This window comes from Caretta caretta, chromosome 4 (genome assembly GCF_965140235.1).
Source record: "Caretta caretta isolate rCarCar2 chromosome 4, rCarCar1.hap1, whole genome shotgun sequence".
Lineage (NCBI taxonomy): Eukaryota > Metazoa > Chordata > Testudines > Cheloniidae > Caretta > Caretta caretta.
Genome location: NC_134209.1, coordinates 100187188 through 100206282, shown reverse-complemented (window position 1 = coordinate 100206282; position 19095 = coordinate 100187188). Strand labels below are relative to the sequence as shown.

Here is a 19095-nt window from a genome sequence, read left to right as displayed (position 1 = left end):
GAAAAGTTCATAGGCAAAACTTATGCATGGACTGTGTTTCATAGAGATGTCCCCAAAAATCAGAAATCTTTTGACTAGAGTTGGACCCAGACCCTGTGTTTGAACATTCTTGACTTCTGGGAGCATTCAAAGCCCAAACCTTGCAACTGGCCCTGTATTTACAATGGGGCTGAACCAAAACTCCATAATGGAAACACTCCTGAACTTCAGGTATCTGGATGCAGGTCCAATTTTGAGGCTCCATCCCATGTCTCCTTTGGGGGCAGATGGGCAAAGGGAGGGGTTGTGTCTCTGAGGTATCGTAGCTTTGCCAGGGCTGTTTGAGATGCAAGTCTCTTAAAAACATGTATTTTAGAATGTAAAACATCTGCCAAGGCAGATGTGACCTGACTGTGTCTATCCAAGTATGCTGCATTCAGAATATAATAAAAAGCCCAGGTGTCTTTAAGGATGTAATTGCTATGGCCGCAGAAAAGAATTATGGAACTAAGTGCCAAATATGTGAATACATTTATAGCAGCTTTTCTTGTTCCTGAAACTGAATATATGTAAAAATAAATAAAGAGGCTGATTTCCTATCCTAAAGCAGGTGGGGGCTCATTCCTGTGTTTCTTAGTCATTCATAAAAAGGCTTGGACCCATGGAACAATCTGATTGGCTGGCAAGGAGCTGTGTCATTACTGGTCAAAAGTCGTTAGCCAAAATATTTAAGTTGCCATTTTTAAAGGGTTCTGATACATTTAATGCTCTATTTGTTATATGTGCACCTCAGATGCTGGAAGAGTACCACTGACACACCACTGTGGTTCACATATATTAGACCAGAATGGGGGATGGACCCAGGTTGCAACATTTAGATCCAGATTTCAAAACTCCCACGGCCTGGAGCATTTTAAATCTGGAGGAGATGGTGCTGCAGTGATGGTACACCCTCATTTCCCCATGGGCATTAAGAGGCTTGTTTCTGCAGGGACTCCTCCATGCACAAATCAGCAACGTACATGCCAGGCACCTGTCAGATACAATATTATACGACTGTGTATATAACACAACACTTGCTGTCTTCACTTGACTGTGTAAAAATTGCCATTCAGGAATGTGATGTTCTGTGTGTTGATAGATATACATTATGTCAGAATATGGCATGGAACATAGTCCAAACGAAATGCTACATTATATAAAAATGAAATCCTCCATTATATAAAAAATAACAAATATACAGTACAATATAATTCAAAGGAAAGCCATCATAGGATTTAAGTGACAAACCACTTTGACTCTATTGACATGCTCTCAGGGGGGCTTATTTTCAACTGTATTTATCTATTATTCTCTCTGGTGTAGTTACTGTTAACAAACATGTACAGAACACCAGAAATATGTATGGTGCTTTCCTGAGATTAAAAGGACGATGATCCCTGCCCCAAAGAGTTTGCAATCTAAGGTCCAGATTGCAATAGCCTTAAGTCCTTCCTTTGTGCCTGCATCTTCCATTTTGTGAGCACACAGGCAAAAGAAAATATGAGAACGCTACTGTACTCCATTTGTGGGAGAAATATGTGGCAAGCTGCAAAATGCCTTGCATGAAAATGCAGTTTATTACAAACAGCATTTATACAGGACATTAATTAGTCTGCTTAGACTTCTATTTCCCCTCCCAAATGCAAGAAAACACTTTCTCAGAAGACTCCGTAGGTGCTAATATTCTGTTCCACTGACAATTCCATTGAACGCTATTGTTTTTCCAGTTATTAGCATAGCCAATGTTTTACTAGCAGCAGTATGCACTCAAACATTTATACACAATAGTGGTGCACAATAGAAATGGTTAGACACATAGATAAAGGTATATTTTATGTTTACTTGTAATAAAACACAAGTAAGCTTCCTGTTTTTGTTTCCCCATGACTTGCTCTTCAGTAGTAGAACTAACTAACAGCATTCAGCGAGTGTGGTGACGGGCAGAGTATAAGAACATGAGGAGAAAAGAGATCTACTCAAAGTCCCCTTGTCTTTTATATTTTCCAATCCCTTTTAATAAAGTGAGATACTTCCGGTATTATAAAAAACGTTGTGACCCTTGTAACGCTACAAAACACTGATACAAAATGTGAATAGTACAATGTTCAGTATATATATATATAACATATATTTATATTTTAATATATTATATTTATTTCTACATAAACAGGCTATAAATATTATATGTGCCATATTTGCCTTATACTCGTGGTTCCCAGCATTTGACTTTATAGTACAAAAACCCTTACAAAAAATAAAATACATAAAGAAACTCAGTAGAAATAGCTGTACATTTTAAAAATCTTGTACATATACAGTGTTATCGTTACAGCTCTGGGCTACAAGAACACAGTTAAAAGCCTGTCCAACAATTAATTAAGTTGAAAATCACCACTCCTAGAAGTTTGAGCTGCCATGTAATAAGTCATTGATACTCAAGAGTTTATGGGGCAAATTCTCTACTGCTGTACATTGGAGCTGTTTCAGTTTATACCAGCACAGAATTTGGCCTTCTATGGGAGGAAAAAGAGTTTAAAAATAAGTTATAGATCGCTATGAGCCTTAGGTAACTTCTACTTTCATTTCTACTTGTTCCAGGGCCTGATCCATTGTCTATTAAAGTCCATGAGAATTATTTGCATATACTTTAGGAGGTTGTTGGATCAGGCCCAAATTCACTGACTTCACTGGGAAACTCTTACCCAAAGAAATATAGCTCATCAGGTCTTACCAAGGCAAATGTGTTTTCCGTCAAGGAGAGCAACCATCAACCTTGTCTTTGTTTAATTCAGTCTATATTTAGTCAGAAACCTTCAATTAGACACAGAGCTTAAATCGGAAGGTGTTTTGTTTTTTTTTGTAGGGGTCTCAGTAAAAAATCATTCTGAAACAAGAAACCAACACAGTGATATTTTCTTCCTGGAGCCCAGCCGCAAGGAGAAACAAAAGGCATGGATGGAGCTTTATTTCGTAAAACTGGAAGCACAAAGCGCCCTGCTGAATGCTATACCATTGCCTGTAGTCTTTACACCATTGGACAGACACTTAGTGTCAACATGTGTTTCATTTAGGTCTCAAAGTCCACAACCCGACTTTGTAATCAGAGAAACAAAATACATATGTTCACGGCAGTGACAGCAACTTATCATGAGCAACTGATGTCTCTTGAACAAGCGTCTTGTGGCTTATCACTGCACAATTTGCTACGTGATACTCATGTCCTTCTTGTGAAAGCGGGTGTCCTGTGCATAAGCCCTGAATACAACCAGTCTAAGAAATACAGGCACGTTCCATATGATTTCCTGTTGTTTGTTTTGTTCTAAACAGTAGGTGAGCTGAGTGGAACAGCAGTGTCATAGGTAAGTGTCTGTGTGCAGCAGGTTTGAGGTGTGTCCTCTCTGGTGCTCAATAGTTCTGTTTCTTCACTAGAGTAAACTGTGGTGTCCATGTCATCAGAATGATATCCTGACTGGTAGCCACTCGTCTGGTTTGAGGCTTCAGACATCACAGATTCGTTACTTTTACTGGGCACCAGCATACTGCAAGAGAAATAGAAACAACGTTGAAATAACTTCTGAGAGTTTCCTTTGGAGGCCATCATTAGGCAGTGGTTTATTTTCTATATTTTATATGGCACACGAAGGCCATTCAGAGAAGAGTCTGTCTTTTGAGACAACTCATAGCCTAAGCATCTTCTGTAAACTGGATAGTCTTATTCCATCATATTTGCTGGCTGACCCTTACCTAAAGGGAACTGTCACTTGCTGAGCTCTGTCTTCCAGTGTCTTCAGCTCTTCAGATGCAAGAACCATCCCACTGTCTGTCTGATTGTCCTTTAAAGACCCAAAGAGAGGCCGGAAATTGATCAGATGGAAACACACACAAAAATGGAAAAGCAACACAAGGAATATGAAGGGATGTAACAAAAGACAGACTTACATCTTGAACAACTTTTACAGCAGGTACTAAGGGCACATCTTCAAATGTTTTCACACTCACAGGTCGGCTTTTTCTCTTACTACCTTGTCGGTACGGACTGTAAAGAGAAGAATGGGTTTGTTTTCATGAGCCATCTTTTGGGTGTATGATGATATACAGATGATATCAGACTCCTTTATCTTTCAACAACAAAGTTAATCATTTGTCAAAACATATTATGCAAACCTCAACTGAAAAGGGGAAACTAGCTAGAAAGTGGCATGTTTCTGACCTGCGGCTGCTAAAACCTTGATCCCCAAGCAAATCCTAAGGAACACCTTTTAAAAAACAACCAACTCCTTTTCTGAGTGATGCTGCAAGTTTCATTTCCTGCAAACTCCATATAAAAGTCTAATGAACAGAGAAGGTTGGACCACAATTGTATGTCTCTTTCTTTGGGCTGTACTTCTGACACTCCAAACTGGACCTGAGTCACCTACAGCAGACAGAGCAAACTGTCTCCTGTTAAAATGTGGGAGTTGGGGCTACGTGTTCAACATCTCCCCTTTCTTGAAGGCCTTCTCCAAAAGAAGCCCTCCAAGCAGGAGGGAGTTCAGTAACCCAGTGACAAAGAAAACAGCAGTGGCCTATCACGGAGGACACAGATGCCCAAATCAGCAGCAACCTCAGAGTTCCCTCTCTACATAAGTGTAATGAAATGTACCTTGTTTCCAAGCTAGCCTACCTAAAACTAATGCAAGAGCTGCAGCAATATTGGCTCTGACCTAAGAAGGGACCACACCAACTTTACTTCTGGAAGAGTGGGAGTCAATGGGACAAAAGGCATCTCAGTATGCTCCAGTGAGATCCTAGTCTGCTTTGTTGGCTGCAAAATGCTTCCAGCTTCAGGAACATAAAAATAAATCTATCCAAAGTCACATTTCATATTCCCCGCTCTCCGCCTCTTAGGGCAGCACTCCCACTGCTGTTTCATCAGAACAGACTAAAAATTGCAGAAAGCCCCTTTAAAACATATATTACCAATGTTGTTTTTTTTCCTTTTAGTCATTACAGAATAACAGGAAGAGTGGGTTGGGGAAAGCCATATAGGAAGTGTTACAAATGGAAAATGAGAGCAATGCTTTCAATTATATCAAATGTTTTCATCTTTTAAATGTAAATATTATCGACCATCACACTATTAAAACATGGTATTTAGGTGTTTAGTTATAGTACCTTGATTTCAACGGAAGCCCTAAGTGCACTGTTCCTATTATTTTCCCTAGCCCTATACTAAAGGAGGATAGGGCTTGATCCTGCACCAACAAAGTTAATGGAAGCTTTGTCATTGACTTTCATGGATGCAGGATCAGTACCCCTGCAATAATTAAACTGGGGCAGAGTGGTCTGAAGGGACTTTCTGGTTCTTATATGAAATTCTTCTATCTCTGCTCTTGTCTCTTGCAACAAACCCCTCCAAGTCACCCCTGCTTCTTCTGAGGCAGCAGAAAGACACTGGCAACCATCCCTGGCATCCTGAACTCTTGAGGCTGCAGTAGGAACCACAGATACGCCTAGGTGAGAAAATTCCTTCCTCCCCCACAACTTATGCAGATAAGCCCTTTCTTAAGCCCATATGCACAAGCTAGGTGCGGGTTCTGGAGTTTGGTCTTAAGTAAGCCTTCACTGTACACTGCTGGATAAGATTGCATGCTCTCTGCAACAGGGAACATCTATTTGGTACATGTTTTTACAGTGCCTACCACAACAGAACCCTGATCCGTGACTCGGGCCCCTAGGTGATACCAGAACACAAGTAATACATAATAAATAAGTATAATCAGTAACAGTACCATTTAACGAAACTTCCATTAGCCATCAGTTCATGACCCACCTAACAATGTGCTTATTTTCTGGGTAGAAATATCAGGGGACTTGTGTAAAGATAGGCTTTTGTTAATGAACCCATCACTAGGTCTATCATCCTCACCACACCAGGGTGTGTTACAAGAATATAAACAGACCAGAAAAGAATGACTAGACATTTTCTAAGGGCTAGCTAAAAATACTATCACAGCACTTTTGGACGAGAGACTGAACTCTTTAAAGGGCGGCAGGGGAAAATTGAGGTTATACAGGTGTTTCAGAAGCTAAGAAACTAGTGTTTTGCAGATCCTCCTACAGAGACTCTATGGCTTTATTCTTATCCTTATGAACAGAGTTAAATATGGACCACAGCAGCTGAAATCTCTTCCTTTCATTTTTCCTCCCCCAACCTGAACACAACTGCCTAGAGGCCACAGTGGGATGTTCACCATATAAAATACCTAATTCCTGCTGTGTTGTCATAATGGAATTTAGGATCGCAGGCTTCCTCTTCCGCCATACAGGAAACAGGTGAGGTTGGCAAAGAGAGTCCAGAATCCTCATCCATGTTCAGTGATAGCATTAGAGGAAGGACAATGTAATCTTTACCATCCTGTAGAATACAGTGAAAAAAGTCAGAGTAAAATATATATACGCATTGTAAATAAGAATTCTTACAATAAAAGTTAAAGCTATGGTGGGCTGCTTTATTTGACTATAAACAATATATTATATTTGCTGGAGCATACATCAAAAGGTTTGAACTTAAAGGGACATTGTCAAAGAGTTTTAGACCAAAATGTAGACCTTCTAATGGTTTTACATATCTGAGTAAGCAATCAAACGTTTACTTTTTAATTTTTTATTTCAGTTACAACTGTAAGCTTCTTATCGTGATCTGGCTTTCTGCCCAGGGCCCTAGCGAGTCTAACGCTGGCCATGCTTGGCGGATCCCCTGAAATCTGCCCACAGCCCCCCAGGGGGCCTTGGACCCCTGGTTGAGAACCACTGTTCTAGAGCATGAGAACTGGAAAGTGAAACCGACCAGTCTATAAGAATTATCCAATCTGAGTGAAAAGCAAAAGGTGAACAATAAGCAGAGATAACAAAAAGATAAAACTATTTCAGTGTTAAATAGTCTAAAATGATATAACTAACAATGAGGATTTTTTAAAATGAATTTTATAGACAGTGTACACGTCAGATAATAATATAGTTACAGATAATTTCTAGTTGCTGTATTTCTAGTTGCTGAAGTCTCCTCATTGATGTATGGTGACAAATTATTTTGACAAGGAATGTATAATTCATTAAAGTACAGAAGATAAACCAATTATGTGCAGTGTGTTACAAATGATTATATTCTTTAAAATAAATTGGCCTAGACGATTATAATGATCTTTTCTTTTGTGATTTCTCAGTTGAATTTATAAATATATAAATACACACATACACAAGGCAAGTGGCAGGAAATCCACAGAAATGATATCTATCTATTTTAGTTTCATAGATTCATAGCACCTGCCCAGAATAGCCAATAAAACTCTTAGGTTCCCAGGTGCATGCCCTAACCACTGAGCCATTGGTTATTGAGGAAGGCTGGTCGTGGTTCCTCTTTCTCTCTGATTTTGACCAGAAATTCCATCCTGGACCTCATAGACTCATAAATATTAAGGTCAGAAGGGACCACTATGATCATCTAGTCTGACCTCCTGCACAATGCAGGCCACAGAATCTCACCCACCCACTCCTGCGAAAAACCTCACACCTATATCTGTGCTATTGAAGTCCTCAAATCATGGTTTAAAGACTTCAAGGCGCAGAGAATCCTCCAGCAAGTGACCCGTGCCCCATGCTACGGAGGAAGGCGAAAAACCTCCAGGGCCTCTTCCAATCTGCCCTGGAGGAAAATTCCTTCCTGACCACAAATATGGTGATCAGCTGAACCCTGAGCATATGGGCAAGATTCACCAGCCAGATACCCAGGAAAGAATTCTCTGTAGTAACTCAGATCCCACCCCATCTAACATCCCATCACAGGCCATTGGGCCTATTTACCATGAATATTTAAAGATCAATTAGTTACTTATATGGTCCCATTATCACAGTATCTGAACACCTCACAGTCTTAATATATTTCTCCTCCCAACACCTCTGAGTGGTAGGGAAGTGCTACTACCCCCATTTTACAAATGGGGAACTGAGTCACAGAGAAACTAACTGACTTGCTTAGGGTCCCACAGGAAGTCTGTAGCAGAGGAGGACACTGAACCCAGGTGCCCTGAATTCTGGGCTAATGCCCTTACCACTGGCATTTGTGTAGTTATCAAGCAGACAGTGAGAAGTGGGACAAATGAAGTGGTGTACAGGATACAGCTGGCTCCCTGGACTAACCCCAAAGCTATCCATATGGACAATCTGAGGGGGCAGTGGCTGGGAGGGAGGGGTAGACATGGGCCAGGTTTTGTTATTATCACAAATCTCTGTGACCTGGGCCATCCTATTCAGCCATCTGCCTCAACTCCCCAAGGTGATGTGGTATAACAATGGCCCAACAAGGCACCACTGCAGAATATTGTAGCATTGGTACAATATCTATATTCACGTACCTGACGAACATTGGCTTGCAGTAAGTTTCCCAGGTGCTCCACTAATTCAGAAAAAGTAGGTCTTTGCTTAGGTTCTCCATGCCAGCAGTCCAGCATCGTCTGATATCTAGTGGGATAAAACCACGACAATATCAGGGCAATGAGGGGGGCATATTCTACACAGATGCTTGCTATTACCATAAAGCATATTTGTAAGTTCCTACATTTCTGGTGTTGTATAGTCTGGTGCTCTCATCCTTGTTCCTTCTTTCAGTCTTCTACAAAACTCCTCATCAATTTTTACACCAGGATATGGCGAAGCTCCTAAAATGATAACCTTTTTTTAAGAAGACACTTAAAATTCTGGGCCTGATTTTCAACCAAATGATTTGTACATGCAATAACTGCTATTATATGAACAAGTCAGGCAATTAGAGATGTTTGCATGTGCAATTACCCAATTTGCATGCAAAGTCAAAACTTTCAAAAAAAATTTCACTGTTTTTTCAACCAGCTCTATCGTTAAAGTTAGAGGTTCAGTAGCAAATAAAAGTGACTTACCTAATGAAAATATCTCCCATAGCAGAATGCCGAAGGACCATACGTCACTCTGAATGGTATATACTCTGTCAAAAATGGTTTCTGGTGCCATCCATTTTAGGGGTAATCTGGCCTGAAAGCAGTGTAAAAAAATAATTAAACTTTAGTAAGAGACAGGAAAAAGAGAACACTGTTTCCAAAAACAACATGTTAAAATAGAATAGTTAATTCGAATTAAAGGTCTCCAACATTTATTCTCCAAAACTTACATCTCCTTTCCTGACATAATCTGGGTCTTTGTAGATGTCTCGTGCCAAGCCAAAATCACAGATTTTGACCACGTTATTCTGTGATAAGAGGATATTACGAGCAGCCAGGTCCCTATGAATGCACTGCAAAGGGAAGAAAACAAGTTTATAGGTTGGCTGTTGTTGAACTCTCTGCTCAGAGAGTTGATCTATTTCACATCTGTGCTGACCTCACTCTCAGAGGCCAGATATTTCTTAAATCCTATTAAGAAAAATAAATCCCAACGTCAACAGAGTTACTGATTTTTAAGTGGCTTTTTTGATGATTGTAACTGACCTGAAAACAAAAGTCTTTCTGAGCCAAGTCCAAACACACATCTGTTTAACCAATAAACAGCCATGGCCCTTGAGGTTAGCCAATTAATTATCCCAGGAAACTGATGCAAAACAGGTTAGGATCTGATTACCACAGATTTACTTTGGTTATATTCAAATCCACATTCCCCATCGCATCTATGATACTTCACCCTTTTTAATATACTTGAAATGGTGAAAAATGTCATATGACAGGCCCAATGTTGAGATTATTCTCTGCTGGAAACAATTAAAGATGGAAAAGTACATCTCTCTATCTCTGCCAGTATGATAGCCGTCATCATGGCCAATGCCCCAGGGACTTCCATAGCTAAACTCACAAGCCTCTCTACAGCTTGACCTACAGGCTCTGGAGCTGGGGTCTGTAACCAACGCTCATGCTCTGTAGATCAGGCACAGAGGGGGACATAACACACACCCTACCTGACCGGTAGGTTACACATGCAGGATTGTTCTTATATATTTTTCAGGCCTTGACAAATGCCCTTCTAAATGACTAAAACAAAGGGACTCTCCAATCTTTCCGTGGGAGACTATTCTACATTCTAACAGATACCACCATTGGTCATATATCCAGATATCCAGCCTAATTTTGCCTTTGCATATTACCTAGTATTCCTTGTTTTTATGCCCTGTGCCACCATTAATAATTCCTCTTTCCTTTTGGTGTTTACAGCCTTCAGAATATTTGCGAATGATCAGCTATTGTTTGGCCCAGTTATACAAAGTTAGGATCAAATCCTGATGGGGCATCTGCTCTGGGATGAAATGCAGGGGAAATGTGGTGTTTCTTTTGTGTTAGCAGGTCAGGCGGAGATCCATCAAGGGGAGATTCACAGTGCCCACAAACATGCATCTCTTAGTCTACAGTGTCTCTGTGCAGTGTCATGAACAGGGGCTTCCATCCTTCCCACTGCCCTACAGAGCAATTTCTTCAGAGCAAAGCCTTTTTATTCTAACGTGGCTCTTCTTATCAGGAATTGGTCCCTCATTCCTTTTACTCTTTCCTCAGATGTCATTCCCTCCAGGCACTTTATCATTCTTTTATGAATCAGAGAACAATGAACCTTATACAAATTGCTAACATTCATGTCAATCAAAGCACCTCATATGGGCTGTTTCATTTTGTCATATTAATGGTTCCGACATTTTTTGGAGCAATCAGAAAATGTTGTGGATGGTTGCCAGTCCAATGACAAACCTATCGCTTCCTTCTATGAACCTGTAGCATCATTTTCTACAATGGTTAACCATATGAAAAATGCCATTTCCCTGAAAAGATTCTTACTTTGCGTGAAGCCAAGAACTCCATCCCCCTGGCCACCTGGAAGCTATAACAGATAAGGTCCTCCATGCTCAGAGGGTTCTTGCAAAGGTCTTCAGAAGCTGCTACAAGGAGCAAGATGACAACAATCAAACATGTTCTCTATTTCAGATTTCACCTACGGATGTTTCTTATTTAAAATACATTGTCAAATCCCGTGACCAGTAGTCAGCACTTTACATTACTGTACGAGAGACCCATGTTCAAATCTCAGGCTTGATTATTTGTTTCCAGAGTTTACAAGAGCTGGGAGAGCTGCAAAAATCAGCTCATGTAGTACCTAGTGAAAGGAAAGTCTTGCAGCAATCCCAGTGGATGAGCTAAGAGTGGAACTGAAGGGAGTTCTCATTCCGCCCCCATTAGCGAAGAAAGGTTTGTGGATCATAGAAAAATTGTTACTTGAAGGAGGGAGACATTTAATCTCACACTCTAGCAAACTGGAGGGGTAAGGTCCATAACCACACCTGCTAATGGTCCAGTCCTTGCTCAGTCATGACATCATTAGGATATTTGCTGAGTAGGAACTGCTATAGAATTATCTGATTATAACTCCAATCCCGCTACTGTATAGTTAGGCTTGGAAGGATCAGTAAACACTGATTTTACCATACACACAAAACCCAAAAAAACCATATTTGTATCAATGATAACAGAAATGTACAGCTAGGCAAAGTAAGCAAATGCTACCTGAGAATTTATTAGGGTTTGATTTAAAGATATTTACTTTGTATGTTTTGACAACTCGTATTTTAAGGCTTATGCAGCTTAACTTTTTGAATCTCAATGTCTGTGCAATGTCATGTCCCATGACTGTGCAAAACTTTTAAAAACTTTTAAAATAAACCCTAATTCCCTTGAAATTATACATCAAATAAAGTTGAATTCTGCCAAGTCTACATATAGTTGAACTGTGGCCTCCCTCCAGATGAGCCTGATCAAAGTGCTGAGCCCTAAGGCAGCCCCTACCAATGACAAATGGCCCAAAACTAAGTGAGCACGAATCCTACCTTCTTCTTCCTCTACGTCACTGAGGGATCTCTCCTCCACAAATCCCGAGCTCGTCGAGCTCTGGCTGCTTGTGATGCTATCTAAGCGTCGCTTCAAGTCCGCTGAGATTTCACCAGCGTAGTTTTCTTTCCCCTGCCTAAATCTGGCATTTTTAGTCTAGAAAGGAAAAATAATCAGAGTGTTTCTGAGGCAGACGTGATATTGTACAGTGTATAAATCAGGGAAGTCACTGAGCATCAGAGGGGGAGAGAAGGCGGGTAGGAGGCACTTAACCTGCTTGTGGCCCCCTCCATGGGGGTGCAGCAGCCCTCCACCTTCATATGTCAGTCAGCAGCACTTATAAGCAGGTGCTACTACATTCTGTCGCTTGCTGAACTAGCATGTTGTCAGGTGACTTCCCCTTCACTCTGTTACTGGATCCCTCCGCTCTACCACTCATGCCACTATTCATTCCTTTGCTTCTTCTCCCACTGCAAAGTCCATCCCACCTCCACAAACCCACCCATCTCATTTACCTGCTTCTGCTCTTATGCCACCAAATGCCTCTGGAGATAGGCCTGACCCCATGCAGACTCCCGCCTCTACAAATCCAGTCTCTCCTGCTTCACTTTTGCTCTATTCTTGCCAAACAACACTGCTTTCCATCCTCACGGATTCCCATCCCCATAATCCCCATTGCTTATCCGGAGTAGCATTGTATATCAATGATGAGGTAGAATGTAAAGAAATAGGAAGCGATGGAATGGATAAGACAGAGTCCGTCTGGGCAAAAATTACATTGAGGAAGAAAACTACTAGAGCCTCCCCTGGGATAGTGCTTGGGGTGTGCTATAGGCTGCCGGCATCTCATTTGGATATGGATAGAGCCCTCGTTAATGTTTTTAATGAAGTAAATACTAATGGAAACTGCGTGATCATGGGAGACTTTAACTTCCCAGATATAGACTGGAGGAAGAGTGCTAGTAATAATAGGGCTCAGATTTTCCTAGATGCGATAGCTGATGGATTCCTTCATCAAGTACTTGCTGAACCGAATAGAGGAGATGCCATTTTAGATTTGGTTTTGGTGAGTAGTGAGGACCTCATAGAAGAAATGGTTGTAGGGGACAATCTTGGTTCAAGTGATCATGAGCTAATTCAGTTCAAACTGAATGGAAGGATTAACAAAAATAAATCTGCAACTAGGGTTTTTGATTTCAAAAGGGCTGACTTTCAAAAATTAAGGAAATTAGTTAGGGAAGTGGATTGGACTGAAGAATGTGTGGATCTAAAGGCAGAGGAGGCCTGGGATTACTTTAAGTCAAAGCTGCAGAAGCTATCAGAAGCCTGCATCCCAAGAAAGGGGAAAAAATTCATAGGCAGGAGTTGTAGACCAAGCTGTATGAGCAAGCATCTCAGAGAGGTGATTAAGAAAAAGCAGAAAGCATACAGGAAGTGGAAGATGGGAGGGATCAGCAAGGAAAGTTATCTTATTGAGGTCAGAACATGCAGGGATAAAGTGAGACAGGCTAAAAGTCAAGTACAGTTGGACCTTGCAAAGGGAATTAAAACCAATAGTAAAAGGTTCTATAACCATATAAATAAGAAGAAAACAAAGAAATAAGAAGTGGGACCGCTAAACACTGAGGATGGAGTGGAGGTCAAGGATAATCTAGGCATGGCCCAATATCTAAACAAATATTTTGCCTCAGTCTTTAATAAGGCTAAAGAGGATCTTAGGGATAATGGTAGCATGACAAATGGGAACGAGGATATGGAGGTAGATATTACCATATCTGAGGTAGAAGCGAAACTCGAACAGCTTAATGGGACTAAAGCGGAGGGCCCAGATAATCTTCATCCAAGAATATTAAAGGAATTGGCACATGAAATTGCAAGCCCATTAGCAAGAATTTTTAATGAATCTGTAAACTCAGGGGTTGTACCGTATGATTGGAGAATTGCTAACATAGTTTCTATTTTTAAGAAAGGGGGAAAAAGTGATCCAGGTAACTACAGGCCTGTTAGTTTGACGCATGTAGTATGCAAGATCTTGGAAAAAATTTTGAAGGAGAAAGTAGTTAAGGACATTGAGGTCACTGGTAAATGGGACAAAATACAACATGGTTTTACAAAAGGTAGATCGTGCCAAACCAACCTGATTTCCTTCTTTTGAGAAAGTAACAGATTTTTTAGACAAAGGAAACGCAGTGGATCTAATTTACCTAGATTTCAGTAAGGCGTTTGATATGGTGCCACATGGGGAATTATTAGTTAAATTGGAAAAAATGGGGATCAATATGAAAATTGAAAGGTGGATAAGGAATTGGTTAACAGGGAGACTACAGTGGGTCCTACTGAAAGGTGAACTGTCAGGCTGGAGGGAGGTTACTAGTGGAGTTCCTCAGGGATCAGGGATCCTCAGTTTTGGGACCACTCTTATTTAATCTTTTTATTACTGACCTCGGCACAAAAAGTGGGAGTGTGCTAATAAAGTTTGCGGATGATACAAAGCTGGGAGGTATTGCAAATTTAGAGAGAGACCGGGATATCATACAGGAAGGTTTGGATGACCTTGTAAACTAGAGTAATAGTAATAGGATGAAATTTAATAGTGAGAAATGTAAGAATTTTAGTTATAAGCTGGGGACGCATCAATTAGAAGTAACTGAGGAGGAGAAGGACCTTGGAGTATTGGTTGATAATAGGATGACTATGAGCCGCCAATGTGATATGGTCGTGAAAAAAGCTAATGCAGTCTTGGGATGCATCAGGCAAGGTATTTCCAGTAGAGATAAGGAGGTTTTAGTACCGTTATACAAGGCACTGGTGAGACCTCACCTGGAATACTGTGTGCAGTTCTGGTCTCCCATGTTTAAGAAGGATGAATTCAAACTGGAACAGGTAAAGAGAAGGGCTACTCGGATGATCCGAGGAATGGAAAACCTGTCTTATGAAAGGAGACTCAAGGAGCTTGGCTTGTTTAGCCTAACCGAAAGAAGGTTGAGGGGAGATATGATTGCTCTCTATAAATATATCAGAGGGATAAATACCGGAGAGGGAGAGGAATTATTTAAGCTCAGTACCAATGTGGACACAAGAACAAATGGATATAAACTGGTCATTGGGAAGTTTAGACTTGAAATTAGATGAAGGTTTCTAACCATCAGAGGAGTGAAGTTTTGGAATAGCCTTCCAAGGGAAACAGTGGGGGCAAAAGACCTATCTATCTTCAAGATTAAACTCAATAAGTTTATGGAGGAGATGGTATGATGGGATAACATGATTTTGGCAATTAATTGATCTTTAAATATTCATGGTAAATAGGCCCAATGGCCTGTGACGGGATGTTAGATGGGGTGGGATCTGAGTTACTACAGAGAATTCTTTCCTGGGTATCTGGCTGGTGAATCTTGCCAATATGTTCAGGGCTTAGCTGATCGCCATATTTGGGGTCGGGAAGGAATGTTCCTCCAGGGCAGATTGGAAGAGACCCTGGAGGTTTTTCACCTTCTTCTGTAGAATGGAGCACTGGTCACTTGCTGGAGGATTCTCTGCTTCTTGAAGTCTTTAAACGTCGATTTGAGGACGTAGGTGTCTCAATAGCTCAGACATAGGTGAGAGGTTTTTCGCAGGAGTGGGTGGGTGAGATTCTGTGGCCTGCATTGTGCAGGAGGTCAGACTAGATGATCATAAGGGTCCCTTCTGACTTTAATATCTATGAATCTATGACATTCAACGCCCTCTTAAAACCCATCCCCTTACTTCATCCTCCTCTGTCCCTGCTCTGTAACCAGACATAACAGATTCCTGTTGATCCCCTTTACCCTGCTAACTCCCAAGAGAGGGAGCAGTAGATTGCACTCACCAATATAAAACAGTAAAACTCTCCTTTCCCTGCCCCCAAGGATACAGGAAAAAAACCCTCAGGAAAGTGATACAGTTAAAGGAGGCTCTCATGTAGGAAGAAAGACATATGACCTGCAAACTGCAGGGCACCTCTCCAGAGTTTCTAATCCCCTTAACACTGGCTCCCTCTGGGGCTCTGGGTAAGTCTCCTAGGCAAAAATGTTCTATGTGGAAAATCTAAAGCTATATATATTCATGTACCCCAGAAGTGGTTCTCAAAGGTGATGAACACCACCAACTCCTTCTGAAAAATCAGGCCACTGACAGAGGGGTCCAGATTTAGACACTGGCCTTCATTTCTCTGCTCCATTTTCCCATCCTTAAAACAGGGATCTCAAAAAGGCGCAGGGAGGATTAGTTAGATCTTTGGAGAAAGCTTTGAAGATGAAACGATAAATTGGCTGGAGAAATTGATTTACGAGGAAAGATTAAAAGCGCTCTATATGGATAGCCTGGCTAAACAATGAACAAGGGGGACGTGATAGCAGTTTACAGAAGGGTATAAACACAAGCAGGGAGTGAAGTGATTTAAGGTGGTACAAGCTAGTTTGACTAAGAGTAATGAGCTGAAATTAAGGAAAAAAATTGGGCTGATAATCAGGAAAAATTCCCTGGCAGATACAGCAGACTGTAGAATAGTCTGCCAAGAAAAATGGTAGATGCCTCCTCTTTGCACATTTAAAGCTTAGAATAAGAAACTAACTATATTGTATGGGCATGGGGATTGACTAGACGACCTGTAATGCCTTTTCTATATTGAATTTCTATGGTAAATGCTAAAGATTATCATAATTAATATTAATACAAAGATACATCCCCAATAATCCTCAAGCTTTCCACTTAGAATATAAAAAGAGTTTTAAAAATAAAGTTTCATCACTCCTTAGCCTCTATTTTTAATTTTGACGATGACAGCAGACTGTACCTTGTATGGCACAAATTCATTTCTCTTGCTCCTTAAGTAAGTTGACAAGTTTCCAAACTTGCAGTATTCCACAATCACCATAAGTGGGCCTGCATAAAACATAAACCAATTAATTAGAAAGCTATTTATTTCCCAGTTCAGCCCAGCTAAAAATATGTATTCTTCTAAAAATCATTCCACCATCTTTCCAAATAATTTTAAAGAAAATATCCACAATATAGACAGCAAAACTCTGTTCAAAGAAGGAAAGTGACACTTTTTCTGATTAACATGTGGGATGGGGGAAATAACATTTCACGCCAAATTTTTCAAAAAGCAGAGGCCTCATTTTGCATGTGAAAATGTGTATGAATTGTGTGCTTACATTTACACGTGCAAGCAGCTATGACAATACATGCAAATTGGCTCACTGTGCATGCAAATATCCATATACACTGATACTTGCATGCACAGTCATGCAATTAACCACCCAATTGCAGTAAACTACTTTCATGTACTCATAACTGTTCATGCATCTTTGTGCATGGAGCTGAGTCTCCATGTTTTAAAATATTTGGTCCTTAAAGCCCAATTTGCAAACACAGGTACCTTAATGAGCTGCCCAAATGTTGTACGCCGATGCTCAAATTGGGTTACTTGGACATTTGACATTTGGAAATGCTGATCTAAAATCCAAGTATTGAATATAGGCTTCTTATTTTGGCATCTACAAGTAATAATTGGCCCCTATGTCTACCTTTAGAAAGATTTATGGGATTCTTCTTCTTCCCAGTAATGTACTATAGTTATGGAACTGCGTGAAGGAAATTCTTAGCCTAACTGTATTAATATTAAAATTACGACTGAGTCAGCTTCTTTGGCAAGTTATTACAAAGTTACTTGTTCTAAATATCTTCCAAACTAGTGAACGATGCTGGCCTTGTTACACCAAAACTGTTACAACTGTAAGTAAAATAGATTTAACCATCCAAATTAGGATCCAGACTCATAATCACCTTTTATCCCCGAGCTGAGAAGAGTGGTACAATTTGTGGTTTTGCTTTAGTCCAATAGAGACATAGGGGCTACCTGTGGCATTTTTGGATCTAGATTCTGATCCCAAACCAACAAATGTGTTTGCTTTCAGAATTCTGTTTCTGGCCTATCTCTAATTATAAACTATGTTTACTCCTCCTTTGGACAGCTTCATAGCATTTGAGTTTTTCGTGTGAGGAATATGAACGGTCCATAGCATAAAGAAAAATAATATTGTATCTGCACGTAGCATGCCTTTTATCCAAGGATCGAAAAGGCTTTGCTAACGATATGCAAGCATTATTACCCCATTTTACAGATGGGGGAGCTGAACTGAGGTACAAAAGGTAAAGTGACTTCCCCAAGGTGACACAGCACATCAACGACAGAGCTGACAGATTGAACTCCAGCCTTTCCATCCCCTGATCTAACCACTGGATCATGCTGACTCTTATAATGAACAGCCCTGGAATAACTATACTGGAAAATCAGGGTCTTGCTAATGATGGAAACTCAATTCTCCACTAATCAGAAATGGTCTTACTGAATTTGAGATAGTGCCCCCAACCACAGAAGAGACATCCTATACCCAGAGAGCACTGAGGACTCTCAGTCGGTCACTCACCTCCTGGCTTTGTGCAGGCACCAAGTAAATTGACAACATTTAGATGATGACCAATATGAATGAGGATTTTGAGCTCTGACATAAGTGCTCGGTGTTCACTGTGTGTAGCACCCTCTGTAAGGATAAAAATTATACAACTGATCAGCATAACAGAAATAAAGGGTTTTCCCTTTGCTAGCCACATCCATTAGTATTTTGGCATATTGAGTAAATGGTCTTGTAGGTTAACCTAGGCTATGGTTCTCATGTGAGGGTCAAAACATACATTCCTCCTAACTATGCTCTGGCCCTCGTGAGCTGTAGAGTTACAGGTTGGTTTTGCTTTATTTTGGAACAGTTCCCGAATGCTGCCAAAAGGTAACAGGGTGACCAGACAACAAGTGTGAAAAATCGGGATGAGGGTGGAGAGTAATAGGAGCCTATATAAGGAAAAGACCCAAAAATCGGGACTGTCCCTAAAAAATCGGGACATCTGGTCACCCTAAAAGGTAAAATGTCAGACTGGAGAGACAATCAGTGTATTAGTGCATGGAATCTTCCTTGCTCTATGCAACATTTTAAGCAGAGTCTGTTGAGTTTTCAGTTACCAGAGGTATAACCATTACCCCATTGGTGTCTGAGTGCCAGGGACTACCACTTGTCCTGTGGCACTAGGTTGGCCCGTGAAAGGGAGGAGGCGGGGCAGGGTAAGGGGCTGCACAGCCTCTCACCCAATCAATGAGAACAGCCACTGGATGATTTGCCAGCATTTTGAA

General features: G+C 40.7%; 1 protein-coding gene across 2 annotated transcripts in view; it reads right to left on the bottom strand.

The window, feature by feature from the left end:
- Window positions 1-2008: 2008 nt before the first annotated feature.
- The window catches only part of KDR (kinase insert domain receptor), a 41438-nt gene continuing 24351 nt past the window's right edge, over window positions 2009-19095 (bottom strand). Inside the window, exons 19-30 of one of the 2 annotated variants that reach the window (XM_048848277.2) lie at window positions 18341-18454; window positions 16702-16790; window positions 11888-12044; window positions 10845-10945; window positions 9203-9325; window positions 8955-9066; window positions 8618-8717; window positions 8415-8520; window positions 6267-6418; window positions 3961-4057; window positions 3766-3854; window positions 2009-3560 (exon numbers count right to left, since the gene is read on the bottom strand). In XM_048848277.2, the coding sequence (XP_048704234.1) occupies window positions 3341-3560; window positions 3766-3854; window positions 3961-4057; window positions 6267-6418; window positions 8415-8520; window positions 8618-8717; window positions 8955-9066; window positions 9203-9325; window positions 10845-10945; window positions 11888-12044; window positions 16702-16790; window positions 18341-18454 (1460 nt within the window). In that variant the 3' untranslated portion in view covers window positions 2009-3340. The remainder of the gene's footprint in view (window positions 3561-3765; window positions 3855-3960; window positions 4058-6266; window positions 6419-8414; window positions 8521-8617; window positions 8718-8954; window positions 9067-9202; window positions 9326-10844; window positions 10946-11887; window positions 12045-16701; window positions 16791-18340; window positions 18455-19095) is intronic. The other variant, XM_048848278.2, reaches the window with a different exon arrangement.